The sequence below is a fragment of the Lampetra fluviatilis genome, chromosome 44 (genome assembly GCF_964198595.1).
Source record: "Lampetra fluviatilis chromosome 44, kcLamFluv1.1, whole genome shotgun sequence".
NCBI lineage: Eukaryota > Metazoa > Chordata > Hyperoartia > Petromyzontiformes > Petromyzontidae > Lampetra > Lampetra fluviatilis.
In genome coordinates, this window is record NC_136318.1 from 1,968,455 (window position 1) to 1,989,282 (window position 20,828).

Here is a 20,828-nt window from a genome sequence, read left to right on the forward strand (position 1 = left end):
AGTTTTCACTCCACATTTAGAATCAACATCACCACGCGTTTGGAGTGTTTGGCCGCTGCAAATTTCCACGCGATAAGCCTCCTCGTTCAGCTGCCATGTATGTACACAGACCGTTTCTGAAAAAGAGCGAAATAGCTCAATGGTGCCTTACCCGGTAAAAACAATAAAAAACTTCAGTGTTTTACGACTCACTTTGCCCATTAAAAAAAACATAACGGAGTAACGATTGTCCCCGTTGCGAGCTCCAAGCCAGCATTTGAATTCGCACAATTCCGACATACGCACAGTTGAGACTTTACTATTACATTCAGGGGTCAACTACAATCCGTTAGGGGTCAACACACGAGGAGCACTCCTATGAGTGCCACATCAATGTGGATTGTTTTTCTCTCCCACCGCGGGCGTATGCCCCATGGTCATTTGAACGAGGTTCTTCAATCAATGAAGCCGCGGCTTCGTGCGCAAAGCCAACAGCGGGTGTCACGTGGATATATTCACCCCTGCCATGGACGTGTGTGGCATCTGCATCACTGGCCCTATGGCTGTAAACAGGGCATCAGATGACGGATTAAATAAAATTAAGAACGGAATTGAGAACACTGGGTGAGATTCTACAATTGGGATGAACACACCGGATGCTGGTGGAGCCATGAAGCGGAATAGACATTGCAGAACACCTTTTGAATGGCACAATTTTATTTCCACCTGATACATATATAATAACTCGTGGGCAGGCGTATCATGGGGCAGTGGGTCGGCAACCTACGACGGCTCAAGGGCCGCTTGGTGTCGTTATTCATCAAGCGCCGTCGTTTCGAATTCACCGCAAGAGCACTGTAGCTCGGAGATAGATTTTTACCGAATTCGTTATTTTGGTTGTCGATTCCCATGCCCTAGGGGTTTAAGAAAGCTGCACGGTGAATGAAGTACACACGGGTTAGCATTCAAAGTGCTGCCATGGATAAAAACGTATCCAAGGCGCTCTGCAGACCACCATCTGCCCGAGTGCGAAATCACTGCACTTGGTGGGACTTCAGTGCCCTCTGCTGTTCAATTATTACAACGGTTTTTCAACAACCGTTCAAAAGTAAATGTGGTCATTATGTAATAAAGGACTCTCTCTCAGATGTCGATCTCCGTTGTCCTTTATTGGGTTCGTAGAATCTCGATAACATGGCGTCCTCGCTCAGGCCCGCGTCCCTCTCGACGACCTCTCCACAGCCACTCGGCTGCTCCGATAGTTCAGTCTCCCTGCTGCTCCGATATGCAGCCACACCGCTGCTCCGCTCTCTAGCTTCACTCTGCCCCGTATACAGCTAGCCTCCCACAGCCGCTAGCTCTCTGCGTCTGACACCGATGGCTGACGGTGTCGACGTCTCCCACCGCGTGGCGACCGTGCCACTCTCCATCCTGCCCAGCGTGGCCTCCTCGTGTTTCACTCCGTCTCAACTTCCGGTTCTCTCCCTAAATCCTCTCCCCCACGTGACCCTAACTCCACCCACTCCCCACGTGACCCAGACTCCGCCCCCCCTCAATCCTTGCTCGCATTACAATTAGATCAGTTTCCATACCAAAACAAATGGAAAAGCACTCCCCTCTCTCAACCAGCGATGGAAATTCCACATTGCCATGGTAGGAGACACTTTCTCCGTAGGACTACCACTATTAAGCTTGGCTGACTTGAACCCGATTAGGGATTTTAAATGTACGACCTCCAGACTAAGTTGAGTGCTCCAAAAACCACGGCGAGTGGCAGGGTTATTACAAATGAGCATTTTAAAAATGCAAATGTTAACAGTCAAGATCACAAATTCATTATGCTCAGCGCCGTTCATTCCACCACACCAATCCATCCTTGTGCCAGACCCTACAACGTATCGGCCTTGGTCTGATCACCACCGGTTTCGCCAACTTGTGGTGCCACTCCAATGCCTGTCCTGGGAACCTCCGCACGGCTGTACATATTCTAGAACGTGTTGCTTACGTTACGATGCAATGGAATTGTGACTCTATCCTGTCATTAGATTTCTAGTGTCTCACACACGCGCCAGTTCAAAGGGGCCAGAATCTGCTAAGCGTAATGTAATAAGGGCGCTGGAAGCAGAAGAACATGTAGTGTTGGAGGTACTGAAACTCTTAGGTTTTTGCGGTAAAGTCACGTAGGTAAAAAATGACAATAAAATAATAAATGAAAATAACTCAATTAAATCACGACATTTCGGAGGCAACACAAGTCTCCGTCTTCAGGTGGGACCGTCACAGCCAAATTTACTCTATCAAGTACACGAAAGCTTCAAATCTAGAGGTACTGAAATATGCAATCTGACATCGGTCCCAAATGGAATGAACACAAATTGAGTAAATACTGACGATGGGAAAAAGAGAAAAAAAACAGCCGTACAAAGAAATTGCAATCGTGACCGCAGCAATCCATACTCTTTGGTCGAAACATCGTGATCTATTAATTTTGTATCTACGTGACTTTACCGAAAGAATCAAAGAGTAAAGAAATTGAATTTTATTAAATTATCGCATGTTATACAATGTCGATGGACAGCTGTATGTAAATAGAAGAAAATCTGGAACGTTTTGAAATTGGTGAAAACAGATTAGAAGACTTTGAATGAAAGAGAAAACATGCATGCACACAAATTATATCGCCTCGGGAAATATCATACAATGTGTCCAGAATATACAAAACAATAACCACAACGCATTTACAAATATATACATGTTCAAGTAGAATTCCAAAATGCTTAATGCACAATCTACATCCTTTCGAGGCTCCTAATAGTGTACAACAATGTTCCAATAATTGGCAATCACAGGTCCAATAAGTCTGGTCCTCCCAGTGAGGCTTCACGGGCGAGTCAACAAATGTACACGCGCACAGTCAGTCTGATCAAAGTGTTATTGTAGTGGTCAAAATGCAAGCTTTCCGATCAATTCTAATAACTTACGTGGACATGAATTGCCTTAGAGCTACGGAGAATTGTGTGGCTTGATTCAAGACCATAGTATTCAGGCTCTTAAAGGAAAATAACTTTTGTATCACACATCTATAAACTAAAAAGCTACGACTAAACCAATTTTGTTCTACCAGGCAAGACCCACTGAGCAATGAGGCTCTTTTACAGAAGCGAGCTGGCCACAAATGATAGCTCAACGAAGTGGCTTATCAAGTGGAAATTGATAGCAAACAAACATTCTAAATATACGTTTCTAAATGTGGAGGAAAAAACCGGAGGACCCGAAGAAAAATCCACGCGACCACAGCGAGAACATGCAAACACCAAATATACAGACGTCAGGGACGGGATCGAATCCACGCCCTCCTTCATATCGGGCTTGGGAGCACTAGTGTCTCAATGCCTAGCACAGCAGTGGGTGGCGATCACATCTCTGTTGCTAGCCCCGAGATAAATATGTCCCATCAAGTGGTGCTTATGTTAATGAGAGAGGGCCGACAGAGTTGACCCCTGACAAGGATTTGAATTTCCAACCTTTGCGAATGCTCCGACACTGCACCACCTGGTCATAGCATGATATTTATAATTCTAAAATCCATCAATAACTGGCATTTAAGAATTAAGAAATATTGGTCATAATGTGGTAAACAAATCCTGTTGCAAATACAGATGTAACCAACAGCAACAATCTTCGTAACACATCAACAAGTGTGCTTCCACAAAAGGGGTCAACCATCGAAAAAAAATGTTCAGAGTTCTTGGCCATGTTCCTCTTTGCATTCGAGTCCATCGAATATTCCACTTGTTGACAAATGACACACACGATGAGCATTCATATTACCCGACTCATCTTCTTGGTTCTTTCGGTAAAGTCACGTAGAAGGGAAATAATAAAATAATAAAACAATAAAATACAATTCACACGACGTTTTCGGCCACAACGCAAGCAGCCGTCCTCAGGTGAAGAACAGGTTTGTCGGAAAGGCGTCTGAATGAGCACCACCAAGCTTGGCAGCGTATATTTAAGCTGGGTTAGAGGAAGGAAACACCGTGAGAATTGTATTTCATTGTTTCATTTTTCTTATTTAATTATTTCCCTTCTACGTGACTTTACCGAAAGAACCAAGATCAATTGCTCTGGTCACAAATTGTAACCATGACCCACGTTAGCTCTTGACAAGAGTAAAAGCGTTCTCACATCTAAACAAGCCACAGGGCGGAGCAGCTGAATGCCCCCAAGTAGCCTGGAAATTCCTTCTCTCCATAGGACTCCCCTCTTGATCTTCACAAAAAAATGCTCGTTCTGTACACCCCGAAAAAGTACGACGGGCTCGGAACATGGGGCTGAACTTCACCAGTACCGTATATACCAATGCCAGCCTCTCCTCATAGTTAGAGAAATCGGTTTGAGACCTACACCGCTCACGTTTGTCGCACCCCCCGCCACAGCTACCGACGACACAAAGCAAATGGGAGATCCTTCTCCGTGCACGCTGCCGTGCCCCTCGCCGCCAACTTGCGCTTGCTCCGTGCCAGCTGGTTTCACCGCGAGGAATCGGTGGAATTAAAAAAGCACGCGATCCGGTTAGCGGTAGCGGTTCCCAACATTTTCGAGTGTGCGCACCCCCATTGCGACCTCCAAACACATTTCGAGGACCGCCACATCCCTGCCAGCTGTTTGAAATTGCACATTTCCTTGGCGATGGACGTCATTGCTTTTATTTTCCGCGGACCCCCCTGTAGTAGCCCTTCAGACCACCAGGGGGTCCGTGACCCACATGTCGGGTGGGAATGCGAGACGGTGGCGGTCCTCACAAAAAAGCAGCCCTTAAAGAGCCACCGCATGTGGCTACGGAGCCACAGGATGCCAACCCCTGGGCGCCACGGTGGCTAAGAGATGTTAACTACCTCGCCTGGTATACAGGAGGTCGTGGGTTCGATCCCGACCCTGACGCCTGCTGCTGTATATTTGGAGTTTGCGTCTCTCATCATCACGGTGGCGAGATGTTAACTACCTCGCCTGGTATACAGGAGGTCGTGGGTTCGATCCCGACCCTGACGCCTGCTGCTGTGTATTTTGAGTTTGCGTCTCTCTCATCATCATCATGGTGGCGAGATGTTAACTACCTCGCCTGGTGTACAGGAGGTCGTGGGTTCGATCCCGACCCTGACGCCTGCTGCTGTATATTTGGAGTTGCATGTCTCTGCTCGTGGTTGTGTGGATTTTTCTCCTGGTCCTCCGGAATCATCATCATGAATTTATAGTAATGTGGCTGCAATACATTTCCAGATGATGATAAACCACTTCTGTTCAGCTATCATTTGTGACAGCCAAGTCGCTTCTGAAAAATAGTTTTATAGCTCAAGTGGAGCCTTACCTGGTAAAACACAAACAAATATCATGCCCAGGACACCAAGGTGGGTGGGGGGGGGGAAAGAGGGAGTTGAGGGTGAACTGCAAGGCGGTGGTGGCGGTGCAACGTCGTCACTGGAGGAAGACGTCCAGCTTCGGCTGGTTTTCCGGCACGGTTTTTTTGTGAGAGCACCGCGCCAGCCCGCCGGGCGGACGGCTCACTTTCTTCTTAATCGCCACCAGCGCCGGGCGGATTTCAGCCACGTTGGTCTGCAGCGGTAGCGAGTCAAGGGGCTGACCGCCATCCAGTGGAGCATAGTTTTGGACTTCACGCGTGTCTCTCTCTGTCTCCCCGTGGTCGCGTGGATTTTTTTTTTATCCGGGTCCTCCGTTTCTGCCTCCATGTCTAGAAAAAAAGCGCTTAAGATTGTTCGTCTGCTCTAAATTCCCCACGCGATAAGCCACTTTCGTTGAGCTATCCATGTGGCCAAGTCGCTTCTGAAAATGAGCTAGATAGCTCAGTGGACCTTACCTGGTCAAAAAAAAAAAGTTCAGTTTAGTAAAGTACTCCTTGGGAACCTCATTTGCCAGTAAAAATATGATAATTGGTTTTTTACCCTTCTATCTGGCAACAAAACTGACACCTTTTTACAAGGAGTCATGTTTGCATAGACCACAATACCTTTATTCTTTGGTTTTTTTTTCGGTTAAGTCACGTCTAAAAATAAAATAATAAATTAATATGTTATTTTAATTTATTTTAATTTATTATTTTATTTTTAGACGTGACTTAACCGAAAAAAACCAAAGAATAATTCCTGCAGTCACGAAAGCTCCTAAATTAAGATTGAACCACAATACCTGCAGTCATAATGCAAACAAAAAACATAACTCTGATAATGTGCACTGTCCTTGAAGTTGATTGGTCCACACCCGAGACAGCTTTCCTTAGAGCCTAGTCTCACATGGGTTGGACCAGATGATGCCAAAAGGCGCACAACTCAAAGACAATGCACCATCAGAGTATGAGAGCTCGGGGTAAGCATCTACACTATGGGAACCTCATTTGCCAGTAAAAATATGCTAATTGTTTTTTTTACCCTTCTATCTGGCAACAAAATCAACTTCAAGGACAGTGCACATTATCAGAGTTATGTTTTTTGTTTGCATTATGACTGCAGGTATTGTGGTCTATGCAAACATGACTCCTTGTAAAAAGGTGTCAGTTTTGTTGCCAGATAGAAGGGTAAAAAACCAATTATCATATAGTACTCCTGTTTGAAACCTAATTTTTGTGCTGAAATTCGTGTTGGGCTTCATGGGGTGGGATACTGCTGATGTCCACTGGTGGTTCTGCACTCATGGTATGAATTCCACAAAGTTATGATGGGGACCAGTCTCTCTGTAGGAACACCCATTGATAACTACCCACTAAAAAGGTACTCAATTTTATTGACCTGACGATGGGCTGAGCTAATGCTTGACCAAGATGCGAAATTTAAAATGTTCCAAGTTCGAAACATGCAGTACCATGTTACTATATTGTACAGTTTGTGACCATACAGTGGCAGGAAAGAGATACATTAATACATTACATATCCAGACAAATGTGTTCATATATTTGATAATGGCATATTTCTTGATAATGCATGAAAAGGATACAGGTTCAATGAACTTTGTTCTTCCTCCCATTCCATCAAAACCTGTCCGCACCTGCACACAGAGAAAGGCACAATTATTAGTATTTCTCTACAATATTATTTTTCATCATTCTCCGGTGAAGAATTCATGTAAATACATCTCCAGCTAGTTAGCGAATGGCTCAAGCGAAATACTTATGCTGTCACTTCAATAGATCCCTCAACTGTGTGATGGTCAGCTGAGCTTGTGAACCAACAACACTACAAAGCTTTGGGTAAAAGCCATTTGGCAAGAAATGCTCATTTTCAATGTGGACATAGTGACAGAAACCTGGTTATGGCAACAAAACAACATGAACATTATTTTATAAATACTGCTGTACATGGCCAAGGTCGTGCATCAACAATCGGGGGTATGACCAACGCACAAAATACACACGAGGCTAAGAGAACACATCACATACCAAAAAAAACACACATTTATAATGTAAAGTCTGCGAAGCATAGCCAGCAACTGCAAGCACGCTTGAAATAAAAAAACGAGATCAAACGGTGATTTAAAGTAAGACAAGGGTGGCGAGGTTTTGCATCCTAAATATTTTTGCTCGGCTATTCCCTGGCCGCTGTTCGTGCATCGTCAACGTCCTGTTCGTACGCACCGAGCCTTTTGTCGAGCAGCCCTTGGGTGTGCCCGCATATGACCTTTTCTTGAACAGCGTTGAGGTCTTCAGAAAGTGCGACATCTTGATTTCATCCTCGCTGTCATTCTCATCCTGCAAATGAAGAGAACAAGATAAGGCTCAGCTTCGTCGTCATCGCAGTCATGAATGTCTCTTCTTGGTTCTTTCGGTAAAGTCACGTAGAAGGAAAATAATAACATAATAAAAATAAAACATAATAAAATAATTCTCACGACGTTTCGGCCACAACGCAAGCAGCCGTCTTCAGGTGGAGAACAGGTCTGTCGAGAAGTCAGAGTCTGAATGGCACGCCCCAGGCTTGGAGCGACTATATATGCTGGGATGGAGGGGCGAAGAGCGTCTTGACAAAATAATTTGCATATCAAGAGGAATTTAGCATATTTATGGGAAATGCAGATATGCGACTAGTACTACTGTCTGTCGGCAAGGCTCTTCCTTGACGGTCTAAATATGAGCGTTGAAGTGAGTACGTGAATAAGAGGCTTTTAAGTACGTGCAGGCACTCTCCGCTTTTACAACACAATGTTCCTAGGAACCCACGTCTGAAATGCTGCCTCAACACTGCCACAAGGCATAGCATAGTCACAAAATCTCCCTCCCAAGTCTGACTTTAAATAATCTACCGTATTTCAGCATCCAGCCAGTCATCCCTCTAAGGTCGATACAACTACTCTATGTAATCCAAAAGTGGTTGCCCTATGGGAGAACACTCCTAGAATTTTTCAAAAAATATTCTCATGTCACACGTCAGCCAAATACTGCCATGTAAATAATTGGACAACAGCATGACAATCCCTGAACAATAATTACTTTAAATAATCTTAAAAAGCAATATGAATTCATGAAATATAAACAAAAGCTGGGTAAATTATCAATAAAACAGTCCTGACATGAAGCAGCATATAACATTGAAACACAAAGTTCCTGTCAAAGTAAGTGCCCAAGGCAATGCTCAGCAGCTTTGATATCACATACGAAATTGTAACCAAGCATTTGTCCATGTACTATAAATTATAAAAACAGATATTCTGATGCACGCTAAAAATGTAATCTACAAAAGGAATAAGAATTGGCCATTTGATCAAGTTTGACTTAAACATTATTGTTTGCAATATGGATTAAGGTTGTGCTATCATCTTGCAATTAAAACTTCTCATGTTAAATTTTAAGTTAAATCATTTGTTTTTCTTTCATGTACCCAAAATACAACGTGAAAAGAAGTGCACAATTTAATCAGAATACATTTGAAACATGAGCATCCTAATACATCCTGAATAAAATAAAAACAAGGTAATATTTTTCGGTGGTATAATCCACAAAATGCTATTTCAGCAGTTGTATGAAAACGATCACAAAACGTTGCTTTAAATTAAATTCCAACTTTTAACAACGCGCATCTCCCAGCTGTGTGGCACAGTGGCTAGAGCACTCGCCTTAGATGCCCACAGGTTCACAATTCAATTGAGGGTTAGCTCAGCCAAACAAGCTCCAGTCGTGTGACATCAACAGCGGTTGTAGCGAGCAGACCGGCTCACCCACGGTATGAATTATGAAATATACACGGACGCGTCAAGATTACCAATGAATAGGAGCACATATCTACGCCAATTCTGGCAGGGACACGCTGTGACTGTGTATGGGGCAGGCAGTCATGCAGTGAATACGTATGCAAAAGAAAACACTACCGAAACACATTCCTGTGGAGGGAGCTGGTAGGAACGTTGGGTTGCTCGGTCAATGGGCAGAGTCAACGGCGGCGTGGTGTATTCCGCAAATATGCCCGACTGTGAGGGTGGGCACAAGCCGGCGTGAGTAGGTTAAACGTTGAGTTTTAGAAGGGCACCACGGGGTGACCAGCCCCTACCCACCTAGCCCCACCCCTCCCAAACCCCACCAAGCCCCACCCAGCCCCTCCCCTCCCATTTTTGGATGCACGACGGACGGACACAATAATCCCGTGGGCTGGTGGAACCAGGTGGTTCCTACCAGTATAAACAATCTGCTATTCAAAAGTGATCAACGTTAAAATGGGGAGAGGATGTTAGCATCTTTGGCAAGCAAACAATTCTTAAACTTTGCAATGCGCATTGCACTCACTTTATAGAAACCTCTGACACACCCAAACATATCAGCATCTCTCCCTTTCACAAATGAGCCACAGGGAAAGTATTCAGCTCAGGTGGATTCTCTGAACCACTGCTCCAAATCCCATATTCCTCTGGCAAGAACGAGATATCGGGTTGCTTTTAAAGGAGTTCCACCCCCTCCCCTCCACCCTACCGAGCCCCCCCCCACCCCCTTTGTGCGATCGGCATATTGTACCGGGCTCGCGTTGTGGCAATAAAAACATTTTTTTTTAAAGAACTCACTCACCACGAGCCGAGCACTGATAAGCACTAACCTATAACGGATGAAACAAAAACAATGACGAGTGCAATTTAATTCTGGATGACTGCAAATCATTGTATTGCCAGCCACGCGTGTCGGTTATGGCGAATATGAAACTATTTCCCTTCAACGTATTCAACTGCAGATAGCACAGCACAAGAAATGTAAACGTACACCTGAATAAACGAGACAAGCAGATTATAACGACGAATTTGTATTTCACCATCTCTGAATCAAGCGTTGTAAAACAAAGTGACGGAGCCCATTGTGTTATTATTTTTTAAATCCCACTGGTAATCATGAACTCATGAATATGCATTCCCCAGACTATGGGCATCCAGCAGCAGTGCCATAAGCCACAAAATTATTTATTTATCATGCTCAATTTATTCAACATGTCTTTTAACGATGTGATAAAACAAATCGCTTGTTCAACATAACCGTTCAATTAATTATTCAACGCAATTCGAATTATTCCACAAATGTGTTCTTGAGGCTCCATGCTTTCATGCGATTCACTTTTCATTAACCTTTTCAATCACGTTTACTGCCAGCACTTGCAATTGCAACACATTAATATCAATGTACACTAACTTTAAAGTACAAAAATTCCACAACTTTCACAATGTTATTTTGGCAATTACTTGAAAGTCATTAAATGCGGTGTGAAACATTCTGTTTTTCCCATATATTTATTTTTTACTTCCCACAATTAAGAGATTGTGCATGCTACAATTTAATCTTCTTCGTCATTCACTCTGCCAGTTTCAATCACCCAACGAATCTATACATAAAATTCACCAGTCTGGCCGTCACGCGCTGCATCTCGCAAACCGCTAAGTCACACAACAACAACAACAAAATCTCTACACGAGAACATTTTAGCTCAATTGTCGCCTTCCCAATCAACAATGCGCGCCCAAAACATTCACAAACCAACGTCCAATACAGACGTAAGGGAGCTGAAATCGTCCAGAAGGGTAACTGGTGTCGTATTGGTAGAGTTGAACTATTGGGAGGCTGTGCTTTCCCATTCAGAGGCAGTCCTCGACTTCCGAACGGGTTACGTTCCCGAGACCCGTTCTAAAATGTGTTATGGCTCAACCAAAACGGGAAATAATTTTTCAACTCATGAATAAGAAGAAATAGTGTACATTTTCATGCAATACTCTAATAAATAATGTAGAGTAAATAAAATAACATAAAGTAACGTGAAAAGAAAACAAATATTTAATATTTTCACTGAACTCGAGTCCTGGTGCTGGCTTGCTTGTCGGGAGGTTCGGTTTGTAAGTACGACCGAACGTTCTCAGGTCGGACGGTAAAAATAATAACATCTTATTGCGGTCTGTTCATAAGTGCAGATGTCTGTAAGTTGGACGTTAGTATCTTGGGGACTGCCTGTACTTACGTTAAACCCATTCCACAAGACGTCATCGTCTCTTATAACAAACCTATGGCTATGCTGCAGTGACGTCACTCTATAGGCCTGAATAATGACGTAATGACGTGATGACATCATCACACTTACTGCCAAATCCTTATGCAATGTTAAAGCGGGCAAATGTGCGGACAGTACTAGCTGCAAATCATTTGGTACAATGTGGCTTTGGAAGTGTACAAAATCTGTAAAATGTAACAAACTAAAAATAACTGCGTTGTACTTAAACACACGTGTGTTTGGCTTGTTGTCACAGTGCAAATCATATAATGCATTAACAAATATCTTCAAACTTAAGTCTTCAAGGCTGTCTCGTAAGGTGCAGTTAGCCAGTACCTATTAAGGTAATCACACCACACAAGGCGAATATTTTTGACAGCATAATTTCTGACCAAATCTGTGTGTAAGCACAAAACATTTGAGTAAGCACTCGTTTGTGGCCGAGTCAACATAGGGGCAAGGCCCAGGAAAGATTAAGATTCCACTTGTCACATATTCATGGTTGGGAATGTAACCAATTACCCAGAATTGTAATGAAGTGCACTAACTACTGCACCACAGTTCCCCATAATACAAATGCCTGCCCACATATAACACACACGCACACACAATCATACGTTCATGCATACATTATAGAAATGATTACTTAATAACGCGGAAATTACTATAAATTATCAACTTAATAATGGCAGTGTTTGTGCGTAATAAACACTGTTGAAGAAAATGTATGAAAATGTTCCGGATTAAAATAATTCTTTAATAAGTAAACATCTATGCTGAGACTGATATAATTAATCACGTTGTGTTCCACATAGTACATTCACTGTCACACATAATTTGCTCAATAATTGAAAAATGCTTAAATTATTAATCACAAAACACACACACATTTAAATGATTCAAAATTGCAATAAATCCCACCCAATTTATCAACATCAGTTCACTTATTCCTACCCACATATTTAACCTTTACTATGCCGAGCATATTGCAGTAGTTTAAAACATCCCAATACAACGTAAATATTTTTCAGCAAATGCATGTGGTCCCAGTTTGAGTCAACCAGCACCACTGAGGTTATTATAGCCATCCACTTACATGATCATTTTAATCTCGCCTTAGACACATGACTGTACAAATACAAATCCTACATGAACACATTTGAACATGCCATGGTGGTGTGATGTTATATTCCCCGCCTGGTATGCAGGAAGTCGGGGGCGTTCAATCCCGACCCTGACGTCTGTATATTTGAAGTTTGCATTTTTGACCCCATGGTCGCTTGGATTTTTTCTCCGGGTCCTCCGGTTTTTCCCACCACATTTAGATTATATAGATTATTTGGCTGCTAGACATTTCCTAATGATAAGCCACTTCGTTGAGCTATCGTTTGTGGCCAGGTCGCTTGTGAAAAATAAGCTAATAGCTCAGTGGGCCTTACCTGGAAAAAAAAAAATTGTTTTCGTGATTTTCTTACCTTTCCTATACTTTGCACTCCTATCATGTTTTTGTGTTGTTTGTTGCTATAACTTTCTGACCCGCGCCGACATCTGTGAAAACGAGCTTCATAGCTCATTGGATTCCTCCAGTATAAATCAATATTCTGATTCTGAACTGCTGGATGAAGGCCTGTCACATGGGGTTTGTTTGACCATACTTCATTATGCAGGTCACCGTGGATTGCCGCTGCTGTGCCATGTCACCGTCCCTCTAAGTCAGCGGCTCTTAACCTTCACCGCAGCCTTGCACCCCCCCTATGGTTCTCAATTGTAAAAAAATGTAGAATGTTAATCAATACATAAGTTTCATGAACCAAAGTAGTTGTACTTGGGTGCCCATGCTTCATTTGCGCTTTGAAGAATTACCTTCTAAACTAATCTGGCTATGTCTCGCACTGCCAGAAAGGGCATCTCACACCCCCAGAAGGCGCGCGTGGCACCCCAGGTCGAGAACCACTGCTCAGAGTCATAATGTGGGAGCCCTGTGACTCTGGGCTACAACATCAAGACATGTCGCTTTTGGTGTTTGCAGACCCATGGTCAGCCCATTGTGCCCATCGCATGATGGCGAGGAGTTTTAACAACAGAATGGGGGCAACACCTCTCTTGTGGCCAGGAACCAGAAATTGCTGAGAGGCGATCTGAGAGCACTGCCGTAGATCGATACCGTTTCAGTAATTACATGGAGCCTCAAGATCACAAGACCCGTTAATGTGCCTGATTCCGCCAGACCCCCCAGAAACAAAGCCGGCTTGAGGCTGGATTAGTGCATGGACACGTGACCACAATGCACAAAGGACAGGTGCAATAGGTGTGCTGTGTGCAGCAGGCAGCAGACAGCAGTACAGAGAAAAAACAACCTATTGTTCTTTAGCATTCTCCCACCCACCATGACAAACCTGTACTGCTGAAGTAATGATCAAATGTCTCTCTCAACCAGCCATGTGTGAGGAGACCCTTCATCCAGCAGTGAAATGTTGAACGTGGAATGCGCGTGCGTGTGTGTGTGTGCTCAATGTGAGAACTTGCCTGGTTGTGAGAAGGAGCTGGCCTGCTAAGCTTTGCGGCTCTGTAAATGCGCACACAAAAAAACCACACAAGCACACAGTTTTACAGTTGTGGCGATCATCTGCGTGTGTGTGTGTCGTGTGCAACATATTACGAAGAGTGCGCTGCGTAACGTAGCACTATCGTGCAGTCCACGCTTTGCAGCCAAGGCTGCGACATTTTACGCCGCGTAACAATCCAGTCCAAAGTTGCGGCAGTAGCACTTGCTTACAATATCGAAGGTTGCAACAAGCTTGGATCCTGGTAGGGGGTTCATTGAGAACGCTTCAACGTTGCCCGATAGACCGGCCTATGGCTGGGAATGTAAAATTTCCCCGCACGTAAGCATACTTTCAATGTTGACGGTGCACTGTACAAGCTAATGTACAGTTTTCAATGCAACTTAACACAATACCGTGGCCCATCCACAAATTTACAAAAAAGGGGGTTCTTTGCTTGTAGCAAGGTAAGAGTGAATTATCACCAACCCCCTAATTGCATTTCCCACAAAAGTGGAATTTTCAACATTTCAGCATTGGTTCATGGTGGGTAACAGATACGAGTTCTCTCTAAGACGTATGGTCACCAGGAGATTACATTATGGTTTCTTCCATGCAGCTCACTGGTTTGAGACGACCATTTAACTCGACCTGAACATCTGGTTTCTCCATAACGGATGGATAAAACGCCGCATTTTAACCCCAGGTCCCTCAACATCAGAGGCAGGCTCAAAGCTCCGACGTAGAAATTACGAGCAATACATTTTTTTTTTTTACCCTATAATTTAAAAGGTAAGATTGACGAAAATGCAGGCGAGTAGGAAATTAATCTCTGGGCGCACCACATTTTATACAGGCACGACGAAGGCCCGACCCCCTAAGTAAATTTACACCGCAGTTAGCCTCACGTGCCAAGCTTCATTACAGCAAACCATTACTCCTGCACGCAGCAGCCCCTTCCGTTCAACCATCCGAGGCAAAACGGAGCCATACATTCTCTGCTGTTGCTTTTGTAGCTGGCAAATGGGGCGTAGGCCACAAATTGCCTGCAATACGGACAACATTATCCGAACAACAAGCACTGTTTAAGCGATTTGGCGCAAGGGGCGACATAGATGCTTGTTAAGCCGTAAAAACCTAAAATAAATCTGCCGTTGCCCTGCTCTAACGAACAAGACGACAGTGTTAGTGGTCCTGAGAGCAGTCATATAAATTCTATATTCTAACGGCAGGGGCCACTCTGTACTTAGAAGAATGACTACTATTGATTTCTCACAAAAGTGGTGCTTATTTTATTAAGCTCGGAGAAATGATTGGCAGCCTGTCGACCGAAACGGGAGTGGAAGCAAGCTGGATATTGACAACGGTGAATGCCTGCAATGTTAGTCTTTAAATAACTAGTCTTCACATGATTAGCACGAAATAAAATTGTTGCCTTTACCAAGCAATGCACATTACACATTGCATCCATGTGTTTTTGTGTGAATTGTGGGCAATTTATCACACTTGCATACCAGGAGGGTGGGGGCGATGTTTAAGGAACTGCATTCAAATCCCATGGTTCAACCCTAAATTCGAATTGCCCATTTCTATTCCCACGTAAAAGTGTGATTCTAACAGAGATAACTGGATGGGTTTCTGTTGCAATTCTATTGTGAATCCAGCTTAGCGAAATTTCCATGCGCTCGCTAACAGCACTTGCCTCAGCAGTCTGTTAAAGGTTCTTTGCCTTAGCGGTTAGATGTGTACACACACGTACACTTGCGCTCGTGCACACACCTGCTTGCAGTGTGTACACTGTTGCATGTGCATGTGTGAATATTGGAGGCAGTATATATGTAGCAGCTAGCTCACTATGCTGCTAACAAGTTCGATTTCCACTTACGGCCAACGTCAGTGACCATTACCAGTCCCGGGCCTCCCCTCCAAGGTCGATCTAGCTTCAAATGAGTACCAGGTTCTGTGTGTAAACATCAGCATTGCGGATACAAAGGTGGCCAGGTGCGGTGCTGGCCACCCACACCCTCGAGTGCCGCGTCGGCCTTCATAGGTGCTGTTAGCGATCAGCCCTTGCCCCAACAGTCTGTGAAGGCTACATGAGGGGGGATCTTTGTCTCTGTTTTTTGGTCAAGTGTGGCTAATTTCTCTAAAGAAGTATCGAGACACAACACCTGTTATAAAGAAGAAGCATCTTCCTGCAGAGAGATTCACATCATCTTTTAACATCCACAATGGCAACGCAGCTTAACCTCCTGTCATCAGCAATCCATTCGTTGACTCATTCACCCTTCTGCCTGTCCAGCGACTCCATCCAGCCATCTACTCCTACAAACGTACAATCGTCAGTCTAATCCAATTCGCCATCTTATCTGATTAAAAATTAGTTTTACCAGGTAAGGCCCACTGAGCCATACAGCTCGTCTTCATAAAGGATCTGGTCACAACAACGTGGCTTATCACGTGAAAATTGCTAAACAGCCATATAATCGAAACGCATGATATTGATTATAAATATGGAGGGAAAAGCCACAGGACCCGGAGAAAAATCCACAAGACTACAGGGAGAGAACATGTATGTGCACGCAAACACACGAGTGTGTGTATGTATGTGTGTGGGGAGCGGTAGTGTAGCGGTTAGCACGCTGCGCTATGAACCTGGCGACCCGGGTTCGATTCCCGCTCACGGCCAACACCAGTGACGATTATCTGAACCGGTCCCGGGCCTCCCCTAGGTCGACTCAGCCTGAAATGAGTACCTGGTGCGGTGTGTAAACATCACCACTAGGGAGACAAAGGCGGTCGGGCATGGCGCTGGCCACCCACCCTCTCGTGTACCGTTCCGGCCTTCATAGGTGCTCGCTAACAGCACTTGCTCCTACAGTCTGTTAAGGCTATACGTGTGGTGGAGGCCGTACTGGTTGGCCAAGCCGTCGGTTTGCTTGCGCTTGGCAGGGCCGCCCGCGGAGGTGCCCGGCTGGGGAGGCGGCTCCGGCGTGTCCGGGCTGTAGAATCCGTCCAGGTCGAGGTGCACGAACTGCCCCCTTTCTGGCCTCCGCAGCTCCAGTGGCGCTGGGCTGCACGTCACATGGTCCAACCCAACCATCAATCAATCAACCAATCGCCTTATCTACTGCATGTATGCAGAACCGACACAGCATCACAGTGGTTCCTCTCTTCCTCTGCTCATGACCGACTAGATTTCCCTCTACAGGGTGGCAGGGGTGGCGCAGTGGTAACACAAGTGCCTCGCACAAAGAAGTGCCTGGGTTCGATTCATGACCTGGATGCCTTTCTGTGTGCACTGTGCATTCTAGATTTTAAGCTTTCGTGACTGCAAGGATTCATACTCTTAGGTTTTTTTCGGTGACTTTACCGAAAAAACCTAAGAGTATGGACTGTGCATATTGACCCCCTGTTCTGCAAGGGGTTCGTCTGGGTTCTCCGGTTTCCTATCATAGCTAAAGAACAAACAAAACATCCCAGTCAATGTAAATGGTGCTGGCAAAAAGAAAATCCCAATGTTGAAAAATTACCTGTAAATTACTCAATCAGGATTACACACAGGAACATTGTCCCCTACTCTGAAAACTTGGCAGGACCCTCAAAGAGTGTATTGAGACTCAGCGAGGAATTTCTGGGTAAATAAGCATCATAATAATAATAATGATGAATCATCCATGCAGCTGCCTGTTACCCTTAATGGTCATGTACTAATATTGAACATTTTACATTTTGGACGAGCTCATCTTCCTTCATCATCAACCAATCTACCCATGCATTCGTGCATCCATCATTCCACCCGTCTTCCAACCTATGCACCTGTGGTGCCATTCATTCAAACGTCACACAATAGCCCATCAGACCCGTGAACAATTTTGTACCATATTTGAGCGTGACCTCTGATATTGAAGTCTTCTTTTCCTCTCTGACATGTACTAGCCTGCTCTTCACCAAACAAAAATCACCACGTGGGCTTCTTAAAATAATCCTTCATCTATCACAAGCCCAAAGGCACATATAAGTGCCTCACTCCCTGTACATCATCTTGGTACGCGGTCACATTAAGACGCTTGAGAAATCGAATTTCCTCTGCATTGTTCTAAAACCTAATTGAACGCAGCACCCCTATATAGACTTTCAAAAACTCTTAAAGCCCATTAGAGTGAAGAACATTGTCAATGTCCAAGTGGTTCCCCGCTGCTCTCACGAGGCTTGGACCGTGTTCACCTCCGATGGTGGCCCCTAAAAGCCAGCAGCGGCGATACCGACATTCGTGAAGGGGCAAGAGCCAGTCTATCCCTAAGACAACCCCGGTTGGCTTCTCTCCGGCAGGGAATTTGTTTAATCCACCGTGAGATGGATGGGGCCCCCCCAAGTCGAACCCAGACTCGGATCTGAACTCGTGACATTGCAGAGGGATGCGGCCGCTGACAGCGCCACCAAGGGCGGTGGGGTCTGAATTCAGCAAACACATTTGCGTGACCATCGTTGCGAGAAGCAATTAGCACGGATGACGAAATTAAGATTGCTTCCAGTGAAAAGATTGTTGCACAAAGAACACCACATATGCTAAACATGAGTGCGTGTTTTATATACAGTGGGTGTCTGGGATTTGAACTCCAAAACTGGGTCAACGCTTTGAGGAAGGAAATAACAAGTTACCAAGCCACCAAAAAGCTACAACTTTTTGCAAATAGCTGAACTGAATTCAGGAAGCCATTCTCAACACACACCAAAGTGTGTTGTGAAAGCTGTTTGTTTCCAAGTCTACATTCATGGCTATTTGTGATAAATTCTCTTCAATTACAGATATAAATTATCATTACCCTGGGGCAAGTGCTAACAGGGTACCAAATCATGTACAAGGCCTCTCCATATATGGGGCTCCCAGAGGCACATGGCAGCAGAAAACTGTTCTACGACTGATGAGTCCAAATGATAAAAAAACGGACTACAGTTGTGTATTTTTGTAACGTTGCTTCCTGTTGGGATGGCCACATTTTCTCAACTCTGAATTGGTCTCCGCGACATTCATTCAGTTATTTTAAGCTGGTGGTCAGGGCCGAGAGCTCTTATACATTCAATGCACACATCTGTGCGCTGCTAAATTATAAGCTGTCACACCCCCCCTCAAAAATGTTTAATCTCTTGTCATAAATACCAAATGTATGGTGCCATCTGCTCTCGTTGATCAAAATGCATGAGTGCTATTTTGAGCCTGTTCCACTTTGCATTAAATATCCCGTCAGGTTATTTCAAGAGCTACCACAAGGTGGCTCCACAAACTCACTTTAGGTCACTAGCCTGGGACAGATTGCACATATGGACCAACCAACTGCACATGTCAACCAATGCCAGGGGTTGAGACATCACATAATCAGCGCAGCACAGAACACACATCATGGTCAGGAGTTGACTCACCCCATAAACTCATCATATTCCCGTGGCCAGTAAAGTAAGTGGTTCTATGTAAGTAGTAAATGGTTCGTGTTATTGTATCCTGTTTAATCGGATGAAATAAACCCACTGAGACACGTAAAACATTGCTTCTATTCCAAGGGTGGCTTGGGTTACAGCAACAACAATGTAAGATTCCCGCTCACGGCCACCAGCACCAGTGACGATTATCTGAACCGGTCCTGGGCCTCCCCTAGGTCGACTCGAGTTGGTTCAGGCGTGTAAACATCGCCACTGGGGAGACAACGGCCGTCAAGCGTGGTGCTGACCACGCAACCCCCTTATGTGCCGTGCCGACCTTCATAGGTGCTAACGCCACTTGCCCGAACAATCTTTGTCCTTGTACCTGGTCCATTACTCACCTTTCCTGTATGAGCCGGGTGATGGCTTCATTAGCTCGGCATGGTGAACTGAGGGCCTTCTGCAGGAAATCCACCTTCTTCTTAAGGCTCTACAAGGGAGGACACATACACCGGTGGGCAAGCATAAACAAATCCAATTGTCCGACAACATCAAGAGCGGAGACCACACTGAGGGGAAAACAAGATAAGTTGTGCTGGGTAATTATTAGGAAAGATTAATCGATCATCAGGCACGATAACTGCATTCATTAACCGACATTTATTCTTGTGCTCGTGATGCACGCATCGAATCATGCATTTATGAATCAATTATTTCGATGTGTGTGTTGTACGTGACTGCTTTGCAATGAAGCCTGCAGACTCAAAAATTCCAGAAGCATTGCGATGGCAAAAAAAAATTCCATTCTTGAATTGAATCGTGACCCCAAATTGTCACAATCCTTCGAATTGTGTGAAGGGCAATTAATTTCATTCCGCGTCATTATGTGACACCCATAATGGCCATTATTATTTTATTCAATAAGGCACCATTTTTCCCCCAAATAACATGAACCGAGGGCGAAAGAGAAAAGCTCATCAATGCATCGCCGATAAAGCCAGTTGCGATAGATGTGCCGTTTCACAATGGAGAACTGGGTGAATTTCATACGTTTTGTTGGGGGCAATTCACAAACGGTGCTGTGTGGTTCGAGCACTGTTGGGAGGGTGTCGTCTGCCCGTCATCCTTCAAGGATTGACAATTAAAAATTTAAAATGTTAAACCGCTTCGTGGCAAGTCAAGAGCCGATGTCCTCTGGGAGAGACTGGTCCCCACAGTGAACACCAGGAAATTCCCACCGCTGGCTCGGAAGCAAACGTTGAAGGTGACCACTTCCCTATGGCTTATTTGAGAAAGGAGACAAGTAACATGTGTTTAACTTTAAACGGCAGTTGTCCGGTGTGTGTGTGTATATATATAGACTAGGGGTTGTTCG

The 20,828-nt window shown here is 44.5% G+C and overlaps 1 protein-coding gene across 1 annotated transcript in view; it reads right to left on the bottom strand.

Moving 5' to 3' along the window:
* Positions 1-574: 574 nt before the first annotated feature.
* Positions 575-20,828, bottom strand: part of TRAIP (TRAF interacting protein) — a 50,595-nt gene continuing 30,341 nt past the window's right edge. The window contains exons 11-16 of the mRNA XM_078876414.1: positions 19,855-19,943; positions 16,951-17,109; positions 14,019-14,058; positions 7,622-7,735; positions 6,985-7,035; positions 575-5,592 (exon numbers count right to left, since the gene is read on the bottom strand). Of these exons, the coding sequence (XP_078732540.1) occupies positions 5,455-5,592; positions 6,985-7,035; positions 7,622-7,735; positions 14,019-14,058; positions 16,951-17,109; positions 19,855-19,943 (591 nt within the window). The 3' untranslated portion in view covers positions 575-5,454. The remainder of the gene's footprint in view (positions 5,593-6,984; positions 7,036-7,621; positions 7,736-14,018; positions 14,059-16,950; positions 17,110-19,854; positions 19,944-20,828) is intronic.